A 19744-nucleotide genomic window follows, 5' to 3' on the forward strand; every position below is an offset into this window, starting at 1 on the left:
GTCTCAAAGCATTTTATTTAAGGTTTTATCTTAAAGCATTATAATCATCAACATAGCTCATATTTATTGTACATTTACTATATGCTAAACAATGTATTAAGCATTTTATGTACATTTTCTATTTCTCATACTAACCCTTTGAGATAGTGGTGTGCTAGAGCTGGTTTTTCCCAGTTCATGAGAGCTGATCATTAAATTTTCAGGAAGTTATTGAGCTGATTGATGTTCTCTTAGTGAGAGTGATTACACAATGGAAATTGGCAAATACTACAAATTAGGACTCCCTCTGACCCCTAAAAAAGTTATTTGTAAACATTTGCTAAAACAACCATTGGTATTATTATCTTTTAATTTTTTTCATGTTTATTTATTCTTGAGGGGGGTGGGGGCAGTGTGACAGAGGGACATCGAATCCAAAGCAGGCTCCAGGCTCTGAGCTGTCAGCACAGAGCCCGACATGGGGCTTGAACTCACAAAGCTGTGAGATCGTGACCTGAGCCGAAGTTGGACACCCAACTGACTGAGCCACCCACGTGCCTCAACCATTGGTATTAAGTCCCTTTTAGAATGATGAAACGGACATGTGCAATGAGGTAGGAATTAAATAACTTGGTGATGGTGACACAGCAAATAGCAGTCAACTAGAAATTTCAGAACCCAGATCTGTGCGTGATGTCTACCATTGAACTGGTCAATATGTATGGTAAGGAACTAACCTTGATTCTTTAGGCATGTGTATATAGGTTAAAAAGGAGGAGAAGGTCATGGGATAGTAGATAGTTTTGGTTTCAAAAGAAGTGTTTGAATGCTTAATTTTTTAATGTTTGGACTATTATCTAATTAGACACACAAATATTCCCTGGATGCTCTTTCCTTTATATTTGGAATTTATGTGTAAAAGAAAATAAAAACAAAAAACACCACAATGGAAGTATTAGATGCTTGTGATATCCGCACAGGAAATTTCTTACAGAGCTCCTTGTAATGATCTTACCTTGAAATAAGGTAGAGGGAGAGTCAAGCCCATTATGTTCTGTTAGGTAGAGTTTGGGGTAACTGTAAGTGAAAAGGTAACTTCACTTGACAATTAAAATGTTCTGATTCCTAGCATTACTAAATGTGGCTTCACAAAGTTACAGAAAGCAATAGAGCCAATAATAAGCAGGTTTCTGCTTTTCTCAAATGGGTATTAGGAGTAAGTAAAAATAAAAACACTTATTAAGTACATACTCTGTTTTAGGTACTATTTTAAATTATTTATAAGTATTTTTTAGGTTCATTTATTTATTGGAGAGACACCGAGAGAGAGCGTGTGTGCTTGTGCACATGGGGAAGGGGCAGAGAGAGGGGAAGAGAGAATCCTAAGCAAGCTCCATGCTGTGAGTACAGAGCCGTACACAGGGCTTGATCCCATGACCATGAGATCATGACCTGAACCAAAATTAAGTGTTAGATGCTTTATCAACTGAGCCCCCAGGCGTGCCTTAAATTATTTATAAGTTTTAATTCCTTTAACCTTTGTAATAAACCTATTTTAAGAGTGTAATGAAAGGATTTAGGAATTCCTAAGCCAGAATGTTCCCCAGGAAGAGGAATGTTGCCAGGTGTTCTTCCTCTATCCAATCTTGGCATCATGGCTAAATCACTCCCATAGTCCAAGTGGTATGAGCTACCTCACTACTAAAATATATTTTAAGTACACAGCAACAGTATTCATAATATGTTAAAAAAAAATCATTTATCTTTACTTGAGATTTTTCCCTCTCAGTTCCAAGAGAAAGGTCAGAGTAGGCAAGGAGAAGAGCCATGTTTATATTAGGTGTTCCTTTCATTTCACTCCAGATCATTATGAACGCCCAACGCCAGTTGAACCCATGACCAAGTCGAGACAAAAGAGGGCTCATTAATAGAAAAACCAGAAGTCTAGAAGACAAAAGAGATTTTTAAAAGTTATTGTTGCCATAGATATTTTCACCACTACCCCCATTTCATTCTATTCTACTCCAATATATTCCCTGTGGAATACCAACTCTCAAACAAATGAGCCATATTTCACACACTGTTAGCATGGCACCAAAAAAAAAAAAAAAAAAAAAAAAAAAGGCAGAGGGCATTTCATGGAGAGATACAAGGGTATGGCATTATTCTCTTCATTTATTTCTGTTAGGTTTGTAGAAGGTTAATTCCACATCACCCTTGAGTGGCGTTTCTTGTGGTAGAAAAGAAAAAGTTAGAGATGCTTTGTTGATATATTTTATTCTAGATCCCAAAAAGAAATAAAAGCAAATCTAATGAGTGAGAAGTGAAGGGAAAAAGTGCCCTCCTTTTTTTTTCCTTTGTAGATTTTAATCTTGCTGAATCTATCTAATATTGGCCAATTCATTTTTATTTTTTTCTTTTAATCGCACATCTCCTACATTTTACACTAGTTGTATCTCATAATTTCGGACTCATTTCTATTTATTTGGCACTAGCCAACAGATGTCAACTCCCTATTAATTTTCCTAGATGGAAGCAGCATGTTAACAACACTAGTGATGGAGATTGAAGAATCCTGAGACTGCAGTGATGGTGGTTGTTCCTCCTCTGTGTCACCTCCTCTTCCCTTCCAAGGGCAAGGGCAGACTCTTTCCCACCTCTTATCATTGAAAGAGAGCTACAAAAATTATTTAGGCAAAAAGGACATTTACAAAGAAGATATTCTTATGATTGTTAAAAAGCTATTTCTAAATATAATTTAATCACAACAGGAAATTATTTGTTATATAATATTAGGCAAACTAAAGCAGCATAGAATTTTTATTTAAGATCAGTGTTGAACTTCATGAAATCTCATCGGAAAGATAACATTGGATGAAATATACCAAATGTTAATAGCAGTTGTCTCTAGGTAGTGAAATTATGAAAGGTTTTTTTTCCTTCTAATTATCAAAAATTTTATAAAGTACTTAGATTGCTTTGAAATTCAGTTAAAACCGGAATTAATACAGTTACAAAAAACACTAAAACACTAATTTGCTAGTGATTCCTTGGCAAGTTTAAAAGGCAATTCTTCATATTCATGCTAAGGAATGAAACATTTCTATTTAAAAAATCTCTTTGGGTTTAGTCAATGCCTTATAAATAGAAAAATTCAAATGAAATTCTTACCTTAAAACAATAAGTGTGAAATAGATATTTAATGAATAATATATATCAGAAAATGATATATATAAATATGTATGTGCAGGAATTAGAAGTCCAGTGAAGGTAAACACCATAAGAAAAGCAACAAATGATAGACAATTCCAGAATCTGCATTTTCAGAAGAAAAATGTAGTTAATTATAGTTAACTAATCTAACACATTTATCACAAGGCTTATCTATGTGAGGCATTGTGCTAGGCCTAGTCAAAAACATAAAGACAGGGCACCTGGGTGGCTCAGTCAGTTGAACGTCCAATTTTGGTTCAAGTCATGATCTCATGGCTTGTGAGCTTGAGCCCTCTATTGGGCTCACTGCTGTCAGTGCAGAGCCCGATTCAGATCCTCCCTCCCCTCTGTCTGCGCCCCCTCAAAAATAAATGAAACATTAAAAGAAGAAGAAGAAGAAGAAGAAGAAGAAGAAGAAGAAGAAGAAGATGATGATAAAGGTAATTAACGCATTTACCTACACACTCAAGGGGCTTATAATTTAACTGGGAAGAGAGGAGCACTCAGACAAGTAAATAAATAATTCTAAAGCAACTTTAATCAGTTTACACGACAGGTAAATTAGTGTCTTTCTTTTGGATTGATTTTGAAAACATGTTTTGGTTGTAGTTGTACTATTTGACAGAATTTATTCGGGCATTATGGTTCATGTAGCTTGAGAATACTGATTGTGAACTCCTTGTATCATTGGAAAGAGCTAAAATCATTTATCTTTGAAAGGAATACTAAACTGCCAGTCTGCTTTACACAATGATAGGATGAAGGCTTGTCCTAAAATCTAGCTAGTCCTTAGAAGATGTAAATTAATCCTTTATTCTAATGAGTGCCCTTTGTAGATTTTCCACTGGGGATTTGTGAGCATGTGTATATTCTATGAATTTTATGTATTCAATGTCACAATATTATATTTATAAAAAAATAAATTGAAAAGATTAGAAGGGTACATGAATACCATTTTATGAGATAAAGGTAGCTTGGTTTAGCCATATGCTACCCTTTAAAGATAATGATTATTTTTTCTCCAGGACTCCTGATTGGCCAAAAAACAAATTCAGTATAAAAATTAAATCTTTCCCTGTTACATTAATAAGAATTTTCCGGGGTGCCTGGTGGCTCAGTCAGTTAAACGTCTGACTTCAGCTCAGATCATGATCTCACGGTTTGTGAATTCAAGCCCCACACTGGGCTTTGCACTGATGGTGCAAAACCTGCTTGGGATTTTCTCTCTCTCTCCCCCTCTCTCTCTGCCCCTTCTACTCTCTCTTTCTCTCTCAAAATAAATAAATAAACTTAAAAAAAGTAAGAATTTTCAGTTTTGAACTATATTTAAGAACCACAAATACCTAGGCATTATTAGAGAAAAATTCAATATAAAACATCCTATATTAGGAAATGTTAAGTCAAAACATTCAAAATACTTTCTTTATGACTGAATTTAGGCTAATTACTCTAGGCTGTGACCAGCATCCAAATCACCAAGGAGGAAGTCAAACTTTCACTCTTTGCAGATGACATGATACTTTAGGTGGAAAACCCAAAAGACTCCATCAAGAAACTGCTAGAACTGATACCTGAATTCAGCAAAGTCACAGGATATAAAATTAACATACAGAAATCGGTTGCATTTCTATACACCAATTAATGAAACAGCAGAAAGAGAAATCAGGGATCAGTCCCATTTACAATTGCACCAAAAGCCATAAAATATCTAGGAATAAATCCAACCAAAGAGGTAAAAAATCTATACACTGAAACTATAGAAAGCTTATGAAAGAAATTGAAGAAGACACAAAGAAATGGAAAAATATTCAATGCTCATGGATTGGAAGAACAAATATTGTTAAAATATCAATACTATCCAAAGCAACTTATGTATTCAAAGCAATCCCTATCAAAATAACACCAGCATTCTTCACAGAGCTAAAACAAACAATTCTAAAATTTGTAGGGAACCAGAAAAGACCCCAGATAGCCAAAGTAATGTTGAAAAAGAAAGCCAAAGCTGGAGGCATCACAATTCTGGACTCAAGCTGTATTACAAAACTGTAATCATCAAGACAGTATGGCACTGGCTAAAAAACAGACACTCAGATCAATGGAACAGAATAGAGGACCCAGAAATAGACCCACCGATGTATTGCCAACTAATCTTTGACAAAGCTGGAAATAATATCCAATGGATAAAAGACAATCTCTTCAGCAAAAAGTGTTGTGAAAACTGGACAGCTCCATGCAGAAGAATGGACCTGGAGTACTTTCTTACACCAGACACAAAAATAAACTCAAAATGGATGAAAGACCTAAACATAGGACAAGAAGCCATCAAAATCTTAGAGGAGAAAGCAGATAAGAACCTTTTTGACCTTAGCTGCAGCAACTTCTTACTTGACATGTCTCTGGAGGCAAGGGAAACAAAAGCAAAAATGAACTATTGGAACCTCATCAAGATAAAAAGCTTTTGCACAGTGAAGGAAACAATCAGCAAAACTAAGAGGCAACCAAGAGAATGAGAGAAGATATTTTCAAATGACATATCAGATAAAGGGTTAGTATCCAAAATCTATAAAGAACTTATCAAACTCAACACCCAAAAAGCCAAATAACCCAGTGAAGAAATGGGCATAAGATATGAATAGACACTTTTCCAAAGAAGACATCCAGATGGCTAACAGACACATGAAAAAATGCTCATCCTTCATCAGCAGACAAATAGAAATCAAAACCACGATGAGATACTACCTCACACCTGTCAGAATGGCTAAAATTAACTGAGGCAGCAACAGATGTTGGCAAGGATGCGGATAAAGAGAACACCTTTACCCACCTATTCTACCACTGTTCGTGGAATGCAAACTGGTGTAGCCACCCTGGAAAACAGTATGGAGATTCCTCAAAAATTAAAAGTAGAACTATCCAACAAACCAACAAGTGTACTACTAGGTATTTATCCAAAGGATATAAAAATGCTTATTCAAAGGGGCACATGCACCCCAATGTTTACAGCAGTACTATAAACAATAGTCAAATTGTAGAAAGAGCCCAAATGTCCATCTACTGATGAACGGACAAAGAAATAGTGGTATATATGTACAATGGAATATTACTCAGCCATCAAAAATAATGAAATCTTGCCATTTGCAACAATGTGGATGGAACTAGAGTGTATAATGTTAAGTGAAAGAAGTCAGTCAGAGAAAGACAAATAAAAATATGATTTTATTCATATGGGGAATTTAAGAAACAAAATAGATGAACATAGGGGAAGAAAAGCAAAAATAAGATTAAAACAGAGAGAGAGAGACAAACCATTAAAGACTCTTAAGTACAGAGAACAAACTGAGGGTTGCTCTCAAGTGTTGGGTAGGGGAATGGGCTAAATGGGTGATGGATACTAAGAAGGGCACTTGTTGGGATGAGCACTGGGTGTTATATGTAAGTGATGAATCACTAAATTCTACTCCTGAAACCATTATTACACTACATGTTAACTAACTGGGATTTAAATTTTGAAAATTAATTTAAAAAAGGTAAAAAAAACAAATAAATTTTTAAAAAGATTTTACCTGTTACCAAAAGAGATGAGAAGTTATTGGGTGGTTTTAAACAAAAGAAATGATTTGGGTAAGAAGGAAGTGAGGTGGATGAAGATCAGTAAAAGGTCATAAGATGGACACAGTGTAGTGTCAGCGTATTTGCAGAACTGTTCAAATCTGGGTCCTAGAGGCTGTAAGCTGAAAACATGGGAGATGATGATCCTCTTGTCTTGGAGAGTTGCAAGGCCCTGCAGCAGATTGTTGTAGAATATAGGAGGATTTGCTATTGTCTTCTTAGGTTTTTACTGTCTTGGAGAGTAGGACCTGACACATGTCATATTTTGACAGTAAGATTCTTAACATTGAGATTATGATGTGCTCATTTATATGACCATGTACGTGGGTGGCTGAAGCAGGGGGGCTGAACAGGCTCATAGGAAGAAAGGAGGTCCAGGAACTGAAAGGTGGAATAGAAGGATCAACTGTGTGGGTATTAACCGAAATCACTGAGAATGGTGATAGGGCAATCGTGCTGGAAAGTCACAGTGAGAGGACGGTCAATATCTTCACGAAATGGAGAGTGTGATTCAGGGATCTAGACATAACTACAGTCAAGAGAGTGGCAGATAGTAAAATCTGATGGCATGAGCTTCAAAACTGGGTTCTTCTCGGGAAGAATGAGAAAGTATGATCTAGAAATGACTTTAAGGTATAGAAAGATCACCAGCCTCAACTCTAGGCTCAGTAGTACCCAGGATGTGGGTGAGAAAAACAACTTCTAAAGAAAGCAAGGGAGTAAATGCCTTCAGGGGAGATCCAGCATTTAGTTAGAGCAAAAAGGTGAAGGGAGACTTCAGAATCACTTCCCAAAATCAGATTTAAAACATGTAACATTTTTATTTCTTCCTACAATAATTAATTGTGGCCCAAGTAATTCTGCCTAGGTGTTGGTATAATTGGCTTCCTTTGTAATTGACATGAAATTTTAGTAAAGAGTTCCAAAATTCTATTAAGATTCTATACTTTCAAACTTCTGACTTCTGAGTTTATTCTATCTTCTATAACATTCTGCAAAACTCCAAAAATCATTGATTATGTTCAGGGCCTCTGCTACTCTATGTTGTCATTGTGCGAGTTAAGTCAAGTTCTCAGCCTGTATGTTGTATCATTACAGAAAGCACCCTTCTAGCAGGCTGGCACAAATTCCACTCTCCCCTAAGCTGGATGCCCTTGAGCAGGGCACAATTTGTAAATTTGTACATATGGCCATATTTTCTTTTATAACACTGCCAATCCTCTTCAAATGCCCTAGCTTTATCTTTTAATTTTCTTTGCATGCCATCTCTTCATTGTCCTTAAAATATTGGTCTTCTAGCAGCAGCGCCAGGCTGAGCCATATTGGAGCTTGAAGCAAAAGGAACTATCAGTACTCTTGTTCTAATATTTCTTTAAAATGTTTACATTTTCACCAGGGGTTTTTTGCATTAATTTCTTTTTTTTTTTTCAAAAATAATGCATTAAAATTTAATTAAAATTTTTAAAAAATGTTTATTTATTTTTGAGAAAGAGAGACAGATTGTGAGCAGGGGAGGGGCAGAGAGAGAGGGGGACACAGAATCTGAAGCAGGCTCCAGGCTCTGAGCTGTCAGCACAGATCAGACGCAGGGCTCGGACCCATGGACTTTGAGATCATGACTTGAGCCGAAGAAAGACGCTTAACTGAGCCACCCAGGCGCCCCCAAAAAGTATTGCATTAAAAGATTATTTATCTTGATTACTGAGTCTTTTGGCACCTTCTTAAATTTTGTGCTTGTGATGAGTGTCTCGCTTGCCTTACCTTAGTCCTCGCCTTGTCTAGTGGGATTATACTGGGAATTACCGAGTAGATGGTCAGAGACTTGAGAGAATTAGGGGGAAAATAGAGCCAACATGAACTCAGGTAAGGTTACAAATTTTGCCTAAAATTAGAGGATTAGAAGACACAAGCAATAGAGTTTCTAAGAAAGGTTTTTATTGAGTAGTTTTCAAGTCAATATCTTACTTTGATAGATATGTAGATATAGATATAGCTATTTTTACAATATTATAGCGGCCAATGCATGAAAAAATATGAAAATATGCTAACTACTCACTCTAGAAGAAGTGCTTCAACTCCTGGTTTAAAACTGGTAGAATTTAAAAAAAGTCCCATAATGGCCAGGGTAAATATTCCAGACATTCCAACTAGTTCACCTATTTTAAAAAGAAATAAATATAAAGTATTAATTTAAGATCAACAGTGGTACAAATTTTGCTCAAGATGAAAATATCAGATATCTTGATAGTATAGTAACTTTATAGAGAGGTTTCAACTGGATTATATTGCAGGTTATTACCACCACCTATTGTCCTTCTTCCTCCTCAGATTCACACCCAACTGTATTGTGGCGTCTAACATTCTTGCGCAGTTTTGGCTTCAGATCATTGCCAACAATTTGAAGCTCATAAAACTCTTTTACTGTGTTCTCGTGCAGCCAAAGCATAACTCTACAGGAGTTATGTTTTTAGAGGGGCTCTGGAGGGATAAAATGGAAGTGAGCAAATGAGTTCTTTGGACTAGCCCACTTCATATGCTTTCTTTCTTGGGAGACAGTAGGAGATAGAAATGGTTTGACTTTGTGGAAGGACTAAGGGAGTCAAACTGGTAGAAACCCAATAAGGATATACTTCCCCAGTTTAATTTTGTTTGGGTGCATTTACTGTGTGAGAATGAAAAGCATGAAAAACTGGAATATTCTTAAAAGTAGCTGTAGTAGAGTTATATTCCCCCTTGCAATATGAAAGTAGCATATTATCAATGTAAAAAATCCAAATAATATGGTACAGTATAGAGATTATATATATATGTGTGTGTGTGTGTGTGTGTGTGTATATATATATATATATATATGTGTATATATATATATATATAAATTTTTTAATTTTTATTTTTTTAAAGAGGACCCATATTCAACGACCGAGACTTCAGGTCCAGATCATCCCCAACTTATGCAAGTTTGACTTATAATTTTTTGGCTTTACAATGGTGTGAAAGCAGTATGAATCCAGTAGAAATGGTACTTCAAATTTTGAATATTGATTTTTTTTTTCTCAGTCTAGCAATATGCAGGAACATAACCTCTTGTGATGCTGGGCAGTGGCAGTGAGCCGCAGCTCCCAATCAGCCAGGCGATCATGAGGGTGAACAACCAATACACTTACAACCATTCTGGTTTTCTCTTTGAGTCAGCACTCAATAAATTACATGAGATCTACTTTATCATAAAATAGACTTTGTGTGAGATGATTTGCCCAACTGTAGACTAATGTAAATGTTCTGAGCAGGTTTAAGGTAGATTGGGCTAAGCTATGATGCTCAGTAGGTTAGATATACTAAATGCATTTTTGACTTACGAAATTTTCAACTTACGATGGGTTTATTAACACATAGGCCCACTCTAAGTCAAGCAGGATAGGTATAATTTTAACAAAAAATTTATTGGAATTTCTATAATGGAGAGGACTACATTTTCTCAGAAGAAATAATTTGATAAGCTAGTTGAGAATAGAGAATGAGACCCAAAAAGGAGCTTCAAGTATTAAAGGATATTTGCTGAATTACAATACTGGACACAAGTGGTAAAAATTAAGCAGGAAACATGGAAAAGTGAGATTAAAGGTAGCTATCAGGTTTTATGAAATCATGAATTACATAATGTAACTTCCCTTATGAGCTTCCTTGTCCCTATCTTCAGTAAAATTTACTAAGAACCAAAAACATCTATATATTTAAAAGGAGGTAGCAGAGATCATGAGGAGCTAACCTACAAAATTTTTCAGAAATCATGAGGAGATAGATCTTTGGGTGCTCAGAGGCTAAAGAACTGGGAATTTAAGATAATTGGATCAACATCTTTGAGAGCAGGGGAGTGAGTTCCCAGTGAACACTCACCATGGCATACATCAAGCATACATGCACACAAAGTCACACAGTAAAAAAAGCTATAATGAGATTGTACAGTAATAGAGTTCTGTAACTAGTTTCTTTTTTCCACTTACTGTTTAGCAGACTCTGTTCTAGTTAATAAATAAAAATAAAAATTAAAATTAAAATTTGTTTTAATAGTAAAGAGTATTGTGGCTAATCCACCTTTATCATATTGCCATTACTTGTCAATTGCCAGGTGTATTTGGATCAGTTATTTTCCCTTCCATCTCTTTGGCTTACTTTACATTGCTTTGTTACAACAGTTGTATTTTAATTACTGGTGGCTTGTTAAATATTTAATACCTACCTAGTAGAGAAAGTTCTCCACTTTTTTTTTTAAGCTATCTTGTCTATTCTCACATTTAGTAGTTCCAGATGATATTTCAAATTGTTTTGTAAAATTTCAACCCCCCCCTCAAATTTCTATTATTTAATTCGGACTGTAATACATTTTAATTTTATGAAATTGGTATCATTATCACACTACCGAGTCTTTCCCTTCCAGAGATGGAAAATTACAAGTTTTATATTCTTTAGTTTAGTCCTGGCTAGAAATGGTACCTTAAGCCAGGAACTAACACTTTGGTGAGTCAGTTTTGAATTATAAAAGAAGAGGAAAATGTGGACATAGGCACTTTGAGGAGATCAAGTCCTGGACTAGTCATTGTAATTTATTAGGTAACAGTGACACCTGGAAAATATTTATAGGGAATATCTTGAAGATACTAATAATATGAACATTTAGCCAGGTCGGAGTGAAAGTCCTTTTACATTAGATTTATATTTCCTCTGTACCTTGTTTTTAGGAAATTCTGTCCTAGAAGTTTTCTTTCTAAAATATTTATAGAGACATTTTAACTCTAAAAGTTTATAATTATTTTGGGGGGTATAACCCTTAACCTTGAGGCTATGCTCACTTACTAATTAATGTTAGAGAAAAATTATATTTTCTGGAATATATTTTTGTAGAAATTTAGGTATCCACAATTAAAGTAGTACATGATGAATGTATCTGTACTGGCTGTTCCCTAGATGTCTATTAATTCATTAACTTGATTCTATAAACTCACTTGTTATAATTGGCTTTAATCTCCTGATTAGTTAGGAAGCCTCAAGATCCTATATTCTACCTTTCCTTCCTCAGACATGAAAATAAGGACTCTTGTTAGTCTAGCAATTCTAAAAAGATTTTCTCTGTTTCAGTTTATTCCAATTTTATATTTCTCAGTAAACTCTTATAATTTTCCATGTTTAGACTCAAACTTCTTAAGTTTATTCCTTTATATTTTATAACTTTTTGCCAATGTAATGAGTATCAAATTTTCATTATATTTTCTAACTAACTACTGCTGGCTTATAAGAACACGATTTTTTTCTATATTTATCTTATATCAAGCTATTAAAAAGCCTTTTGGGCTTAGTTTACTAATTAATTCTTTTGAGTTTTCTATGTAATTTAAAATGTTGTCACTAATGAAATCATTTTCTCTTTTAAAATTATGGATAAATGTCTTTCTTTTTTTTTTTTTTTTCTTATTGCATTAGCTAAAGCTTCCAGAGCTACTTTAAATCATCAATATGAGAATAGGCAACTGTTTTACTCCTAAATGTAAATGAAAGTGCACAGTATAAGTTGGTAACTAGATAACTAGGTATTAGAGTAAATCCTTGGATTGCGAATAACTTGTTCTGTGAGTGTTCCACAAAATGAGCAAACATTTCTAATAAATTTTAACTTGATAAACAAGTGATGTCTTGCCATACAAGTAGTATGCGACACCAAACACCATGTGATCACAACTGGAAGAATGGTTCTTGAAATTCACTTTGATAAACAAAGTGCTGTGGATTACAAGCACGTTTCTGGAAAGAATTATGTTCACAAACCAAGGTTTTACTATATTTACTGCACATGCTAACTCCAAGTCCTTTGCAGGGCTGTCTTGAAGAGCAGGGTTGAATGAGATTCTGAGGCTGCATCAGAAAACAATAATATGATGAATGATTAATAACTACCATACTCCTGTGAGGAAGAAATGGTGGCAAAGGGATTAATAATATTGATAGATTTTCTAATATTTAGACTTACTTGATATGAAACTTCTATTTTGATTTCCTTTTTGATCTAAAAGCTGTCCAGAAAAGTATATTTAATTTCAGGCTGTTAGAATGACTATTTTTAAAGACCCTCCTTTTGTAATTAGTAAATTATAATTGCATTGTGATTGAACAATATTTGGGATTTTATTAAAATGCTCTTTGAGTCTAGTTCATTTCCGTAAATGGTCTACAGGTATATATGTAAAGGATATGTATTTGGTTTGGGGAGATAAGACTGTATATCTTATAAACCAAACACTTAAGTGTTTATTTATATCTTTTTATAGCCATAATTATTTTTTGTTCAATTGGTTATGAAATTATCTGGGAAAGGCATGATAAAGTATCTCATTGAAATTGTGATTTTGTCAAATTCCTTTGTCTTTTATAATGGCATTTACTTTATATATCTTGACACATTGATTTCTGTTGTATAGATACTAATATTTTCATCTCTTGATAGGTTATTTAAAAAAAAACATTCCTCCAGATAAATTGAATGGTTTATTTTACCAACTTTGCCTGGTATGTATCTTCCCGTATCTTTGTATTGAGTTTTTTTGTGTCATTTAATTTTAGGCATAGGCCCCAGACTTACAAATAAAAAAGATGAGGTACAGAATTGACAAGCTGAGACTTATGTGATTGACATCATCACCAAAAACAGTAGCCATCCACAATTGGATCAGTTTTGAACTCAGAATTCCAAATAAGAAACTTGCTAGAAAATAAGACCAAAGTTCAAATAGGATGTCAAAAACTGAAAGAAAGGAGAACAAACAGAAAATAGTTAATAGAGCTTACTTTATCTTAATTTTAAGTGATAATCTGGGTCAACTTTTCTTTTTGTTCCTATCTTTAAAACTAGCCATTGGGGTAGATGTATGGCATTTTCTTATTCCCACATTGAAAGAGTTTCTATTCAAACGCTGAGAGCCATAGAAGTTGGCAAAATTCAGTCAGTTTCATTAAAGAGCTTCTTTCGATCCCCAGTAAGAAATATACATTTATTCAGTGCCAAACAGTGTAATAAATTTTGGAGATACAGTAATGAATAAGAAGTAGAAAGTCCCCAAACTCTTAGAACTTATATTCTATATCTAACATGATACACACAGGAAATACAGAAAAGGAATGCCTCTGGGTCCCAGCTTAGTGAATCTCCTGTATTGTTGTGGCTTGTCAAAGCAACTGATTGGTTCCTTATTGTTGAGCATTTCATTTGCTTCCAGTTTTTTCCCTGATAAAATGCTGCATTGTATATTCTGTATATTTCTGCACATGGTTTTTTGTACTTCTCTGATTACTTCCTTAGGCTCCAGAAGTGGAATTTGCACTAAAGAATAGTTGCTCCTTTACTGATATTGTCATATTTTGCCAAATTTCTTTCCACAATCGTTATGACGTCCTTCCCAGGAAAACAGGAAACCTAAGCCCTTGATGGCCTTGGTTGCTGGAATCAGCCATGCCAGTGGGTGAGGAAATCCCCCCACTTTTACAGGGTGAGGAACAGAGGAATAGAATTTGAATCACAGATAAAAGCAGGTTCTGGGGTCAGGAAAGCAGAAGTGTCAACTGCAACAGAATAGGTGGAGAGCAAGAACGAAATGAAAACAAAGAATGGCCAACAGAAAATAGTCAGAGCAACCACAACAAAAAGCGAGACTAAATTTGAGAATAAGTAAATCTTGAACTGTGTTCTGAGGTGGCAAAATGAAAGAGAAAAAAATCTTTTATGAGTCCCATTTATAAACGTCCACTGTGGGAGAGGACACTGCTCAGAGTGCTGAGACAATTTAGATTCCTTCTTACCTAGTCCTGTGCCCATGTTTCTAGGTCTGCTAAGTGGAAAGATGTAGCATCTGTAGGGATAGTATGAACATGGAAGGGGAGTTTCAGGAGTGGCCTTCTAGGTCATACCTGTTCAAGGCATGGGGTTACCCGTAATGGCAATCTGGGGAGTCTAGTACCTCCTGCAACTGAAACAAAGAATGGAGGTTGACTCTGGTTTCAGAAGAATGCAGGGAATGGGAGTTAGAAGACCCAATTTGAAGGTTGCTTTCTTTTTTGAGGTGCCTGGGTGATTCGGTCAGTTAAGTGTCCGACTTTTGATTTGGGCTCAGGTCATGATCTCATGGTTCAAGAGTTCGAGCCCCATGTCAGGTTCTGTGTTGACAGCTTGGATCCTGCTTGGGATTATTTGTTTCCCTCTCTCTCTGCCCCTCCCCCACTTGCACCCACAGGCATGCAGGTACATGCTTGCACTCTCTCTCAAAATAAAATAAATAAACAAAAAAGAAGAAAGTTGCTTTCTTCTTCTCTTTTTAATGTTTATTTCTGAGAGAGAGAGAGAGAGAGAGACAGACAGAGTGTGAGTGGGGGAGGGGAAGAGAGAGATGGAGACACAGAATCTGAAGCAGGCTCTAGGCTCTGAACTGTCAGCACAGAGCCTGAAGCATGGCTTGAACTCAGGAACCTACCTGTGAGATCATGACCTGAGCTGAAGTCAGATGACTAACTGACTGAGCCACCCAAGCACCCCAGTTTGTTTTTTAAGAAAGGAAAATAGTTTCTAATCAGGAAAATATTTACTGAATGGAATTATTAGACTGGGAAAAACCTCAAAGCAAATCCAATATTTCTTACAACTTTTTAAAACTCCTAACACGCAAATTGGAAAAGACAGACCTCTAAGTACAGTAACGCTTCTTAATTTTTCTCTTTATGAAATATGCGCTAACTTCAAAAGACAGAGCAACACTGTTTAAATAATTACATGAGTTTTTAAAGGTAATAATTATTATCTGAGTTATCCAAAAATTATTGATTCACTATTGTGTCAATTGGTATAAATGAAATATCAGCAAATCTTGTCATACATCTTTTTTCTTAAAGGAAAGTTTTCTTTCAAAGCTGTTAAAAATTCAGAGAAACTCCTAAGGGCTGAGGGGATAAGTTCACTGTTCTCTTCCTCCTTCAGCAGAGTTTTTATTATTGTAGAGTGACTACTTATAGTATTTACTCCTCTGAACCTAAACACAGAATTCTATTCCATTAATTATTATCAAAATTATGAAGCAAACTCTGTGAAAGCAGGGACTACTATGTTCATGGTTGAAGCACTAAGGCCTAGAATAGTAACTGTCACATAGTACATATCAATAAATAATTGTTGTATTAATGAATGAATGAATGGGTTAATGAATGAATTTCCATATCAGTACCCCCCTATATTCTTTTGACTTGCCAGTGAATATAAAAAATGTTCTCTCGATTAGACTGTAGATGTCAACTCTGATAAGGTTCTCTGACATTCTGTGGTCAATATTTACTATCTTAAATGGAGCTTAGTAGAATATTGGACCAAGTTTGGGCCTGGGCATGGATCCTTCCAACCAGCGCGTATGATGATACCTCTCTGCATTTTTCAGTTTCCCCCAAGAGTGGTCCTTGAGTTTTTAAGATGTTTCTGAACATAGACCTCTCTGTGTTGCTCACCCTGGTCTTCTTCAGGAAAGCCCTATGTGCAGGAGGTCTTATGGTAAAAACTCTCTGAGTGACATATTGTATCACTTGCTTGTGTGGTCTGGATTTTGGAAGAGGTTGAATGTCTATGGTGGTTAGACTTTCTCACATACCACAGATGGAATATATGAAGCACTTAAAGATGTACCTTCCTGTGCTAAATTGGGTTTCCAGGTTCACCACAGATGTTCCAAGTTGCCATGGCCTGGGTAAGCTAACTGGATATAGAGCAAGGCTAAAGGTGGGTTCTCCTGATGCCCAAGTAGGGTAACTGTCCACCATGTGGACGAGCTCCCTTGAGGAAGACATGAGAGGGGTGATGATCCCTAGAATGTGTGTTCTTCAGAAAAACTAATTTTTAATTCTTAGTTTTAGGCATTGACTATAAAGATGTAAGGCAAAGATGGGTCAGAAGAGAGGTAAACAGGAACATTGGCTGCCCAACAGCGAGGTAGTTTCCAGGGACCATGAAAGCCACTACATATAGCTAAAACTTCCTCTTCCTGAGTGATTAGAAAAGTAATTTGAGATATACTTAATTGCTGGGGAAAGGGGGTAGTAGAAGGATCTGGCTCCAATATAACATATTATTTGTCATCTTAAAGACCCCTTTGATGCACTAGAATGTAGTCTGGAAGCACCCCTTAAATGCTCTTTTTTCAGGACGATAGAAGGGTGAAATGAGATAATGCCACAGAAGGCCTTAGGGCACAAAAGACATCCAGTGAGTGGAATAGTATACATCAAGAATTTTCTCCAGGAGCCTCTAATCATCACTTTTCCAAAATCGGTGCAAATAGCAGCACACTAAAAAAAGTAAATAACTTCTTAATATTACTTTGAAAATATTTGACTTCATAGACATCCTTAAAGCGTCCTGTGGACACCCTCTCCTGCCGCCCTGCCCAAGGTAGTGACTATCCTCTGAGAACCACTGTTGCAGGAAGACGGTATGGGGTTTTGATCAGGGAGGGGCATATAAGATGGTTCTGGGATTGCTGGTGACACTATATTTCTTGTCCTGAGTGATAATTACACATCTATATATTTTATAATCATTCATCATAGTGTGCATGTATCATTCATTATATATATAAAATACACAGACATATGATAAAGTAGCAACGATACTTAGGTTCAGGGTTTTCTGAATGTGGTAAATGAACTCATGAAGGCCTTGCAATCTCTCTGCTTAAAGCCCTGTTCTCAGGCCCTGAAGATGGCCATGTCACTCATACTTGCTCTTTAAGCTGACAGCTTTCCATGTTGCCCCAGTGAAGCCAAGGGCAACGGCTGTATCCCTCTCACCACCAGCAGGTGCACTGCCTAGCTTGTCTTCCGAGTTCATCTTCAACTCATAGAAAACAACATCTCTCATGTTCTTGTTGTTGAGCATTTGGACTCAGCCTAGGTCTGTAGAATGCTTCCCCTATAAGCGTCCTCATGAAAAGTCTCAACCGAGTCTCACAATAAAACCACAACAAATATTAAATAAGAGATATGTGGTAGTGCTTTGTAAAGGGTAAATCATTATACTAATGCTCACGATTATATTTGTACAAGCATAAATTATGGTAAAAGATTACAATATCCATATCAGCTTTTAGAAAATACAAGATTCTAATTTTAAGAAATTTAGGGGAAAAATAGGTCCTTACCTAATGAATTGTTCCCCTTTTGTAGGTTGCCATTAATATCTTCAATACTATTAAACATAATCAAAGACATTATAGAGGTCATCAGACTTTCTCCATTAATTAAATTGGTGAGGCTTCTAGAAAGACCTATGGAAAAGAAAATATTTTGTTTCACTAAAGAAAATCATCAATATTAAAGATTAAACTTTTATTAGCAAGTAGAAGTATATTCTTATCTATAGATTTATATCACATACTTTTCCCCTATACTTAAATAGACTTTAGTCATATTTGAAAACTCCCTTCAAGGAAATTTAATTATATATCAACTTTAAGTTAAGTCTAGACTTCTATAATTAGGAACCAAATTTATTGTGGTTGAGTATGGTTTATTTAACTAAGATAATAAGCTAGAGCTGTTATTGCTTGTTTTAAAGCCCAGATGAAAACATGAAGTTCATTATTTTTTTAATTTGGTGATTTAGTCAATATAATACACATTATATATTTAAGGCAAGATAAGGAACAATGAGAGAGGGATAAAGGAAATTCATAAGCCAAGCTTTATAACATGGTGCCTAAGCAAAGTATTCATGCAATTGTCAAGATAATCTCACTATGATTAGAAATTCTCTGACTTTTCCATACATTCCTGTCAAAGGTTTTAGAGATTAAGCTCTATGAAATGGAAAGCACCCTCATATTATGTACTCCCATCCTAATTTCCCTCCACTTGTGGCGATACTCTAAGTTTAGCGATCAATGATCATTTTTCTCTATTAAATATGCCTGTAGCAGCAAAACTGTAACTTTGAGCATCTTTAATGACTTTCTAGATGTCTGTAGGAAGGAAATGTTATTTCATGACCCAACCATTCTATGATCACAACCTAACACACTAAGTATGCTGTTGCAAGACAAGTCAAGTCAAGGCAGTGTGTTCTTGTGGAGGGGAAGTGCACTGATGGTCTAATTCTTCGTTATGCATCCATGCCCTTTCCTGTAAAACTACAGTTTCTCTCCTCTAAGAGATCCAGTCTGTTCTGTTATGAGACTATTTTTTTTTAACGTTTATTTATTTTTGAGACAGAGAGAGACAGAGCATGAACGGGAGAGGGTCAGAGAGAGGGAGACACAGAATTGGAAACAGGCTCCAGGCTCTGAGCTGTCAGCACAGAGCCCAACGTGGGGCTTGAACTCATGGACCACGAGATCATGACCTGAGCCGAAGTCGGCGGCTTAACCGACTGAGCCACCCAGGCGCCCCCTGTTATGAGACTTGATGCAAGCAGAGGCTTGGGAAGGATTTTTGCTTCCTATCTCGGGTACCTCTGCCACCACCACTATAATGTCCCCTGGCTGTGCTACTGGAGGATTGTGAAAATATGTGGAAGAAAGGTGGATTTCTCCAAGGGTCCATCCTAGATCACTTAGGCCCTGGATGATCTTCCATCTGACTGTAGATTCATTAGTGAGCCCAGGCTGTATCATCACAACTGCCAGACACACGAAAAATAATAAATAACTGTTATTTGAAGCCACTGTGTTTTTTCTTACTCAGTTGTTGAAACTCAGAGTTGTTCTTTACTGAGAAAAAACTAACTGGTACTGTTATATAATTATTCCAACTTGGAAAATAGAACTATAACAAATTGTAAATATGTGAAAATACACAATTGACATGGGGGCATAAGAGTCAACAGGCCATCGAAAGCTCAAGACGGTGTGAAGGTACTCATGCACTCATAAGC

The 19744-nt window shown here is 35.9% G+C and overlaps 1 protein-coding gene across 4 annotated transcripts in view; it reads right to left on the bottom strand.

Moving 5' to 3' along the window:
* The window catches only part of SLC9C1 (solute carrier family 9 member C1), a 107364-nt gene that overhangs the window by 61603 nt on the left and 26017 nt on the right, over positions 1 to 19744 (bottom strand). For all 4 annotated transcript variants that reach the window (XM_053220846.1, XM_053220847.1, XM_015069191.3 and 1 more), the window contains 5 exons: positions 18015 to 18140; positions 13430 to 13591; positions 8858 to 8957; positions 3151 to 3294; positions 1749 to 1923 (listed from right to left, as the gene is read on the bottom strand). In XM_053220846.1, coding sequence (XP_053076821.1) covers positions 1749 to 1923; positions 3151 to 3294; positions 8858 to 8957; positions 13430 to 13591; positions 18015 to 18140 — 707 coding nt within the window. The remainder of the gene's footprint in view (positions 1 to 1748; positions 1924 to 3150; positions 3295 to 8857; positions 8958 to 13429; positions 13592 to 18014; positions 18141 to 19744) is intronic.

This window comes from Acinonyx jubatus, chromosome C2 (genome assembly GCF_027475565.1).
Source record: "Acinonyx jubatus isolate Ajub_Pintada_27869175 chromosome C2, VMU_Ajub_asm_v1.0, whole genome shotgun sequence".
Lineage (NCBI taxonomy): Eukaryota > Metazoa > Chordata > Mammalia > Carnivora > Felidae > Acinonyx > Acinonyx jubatus.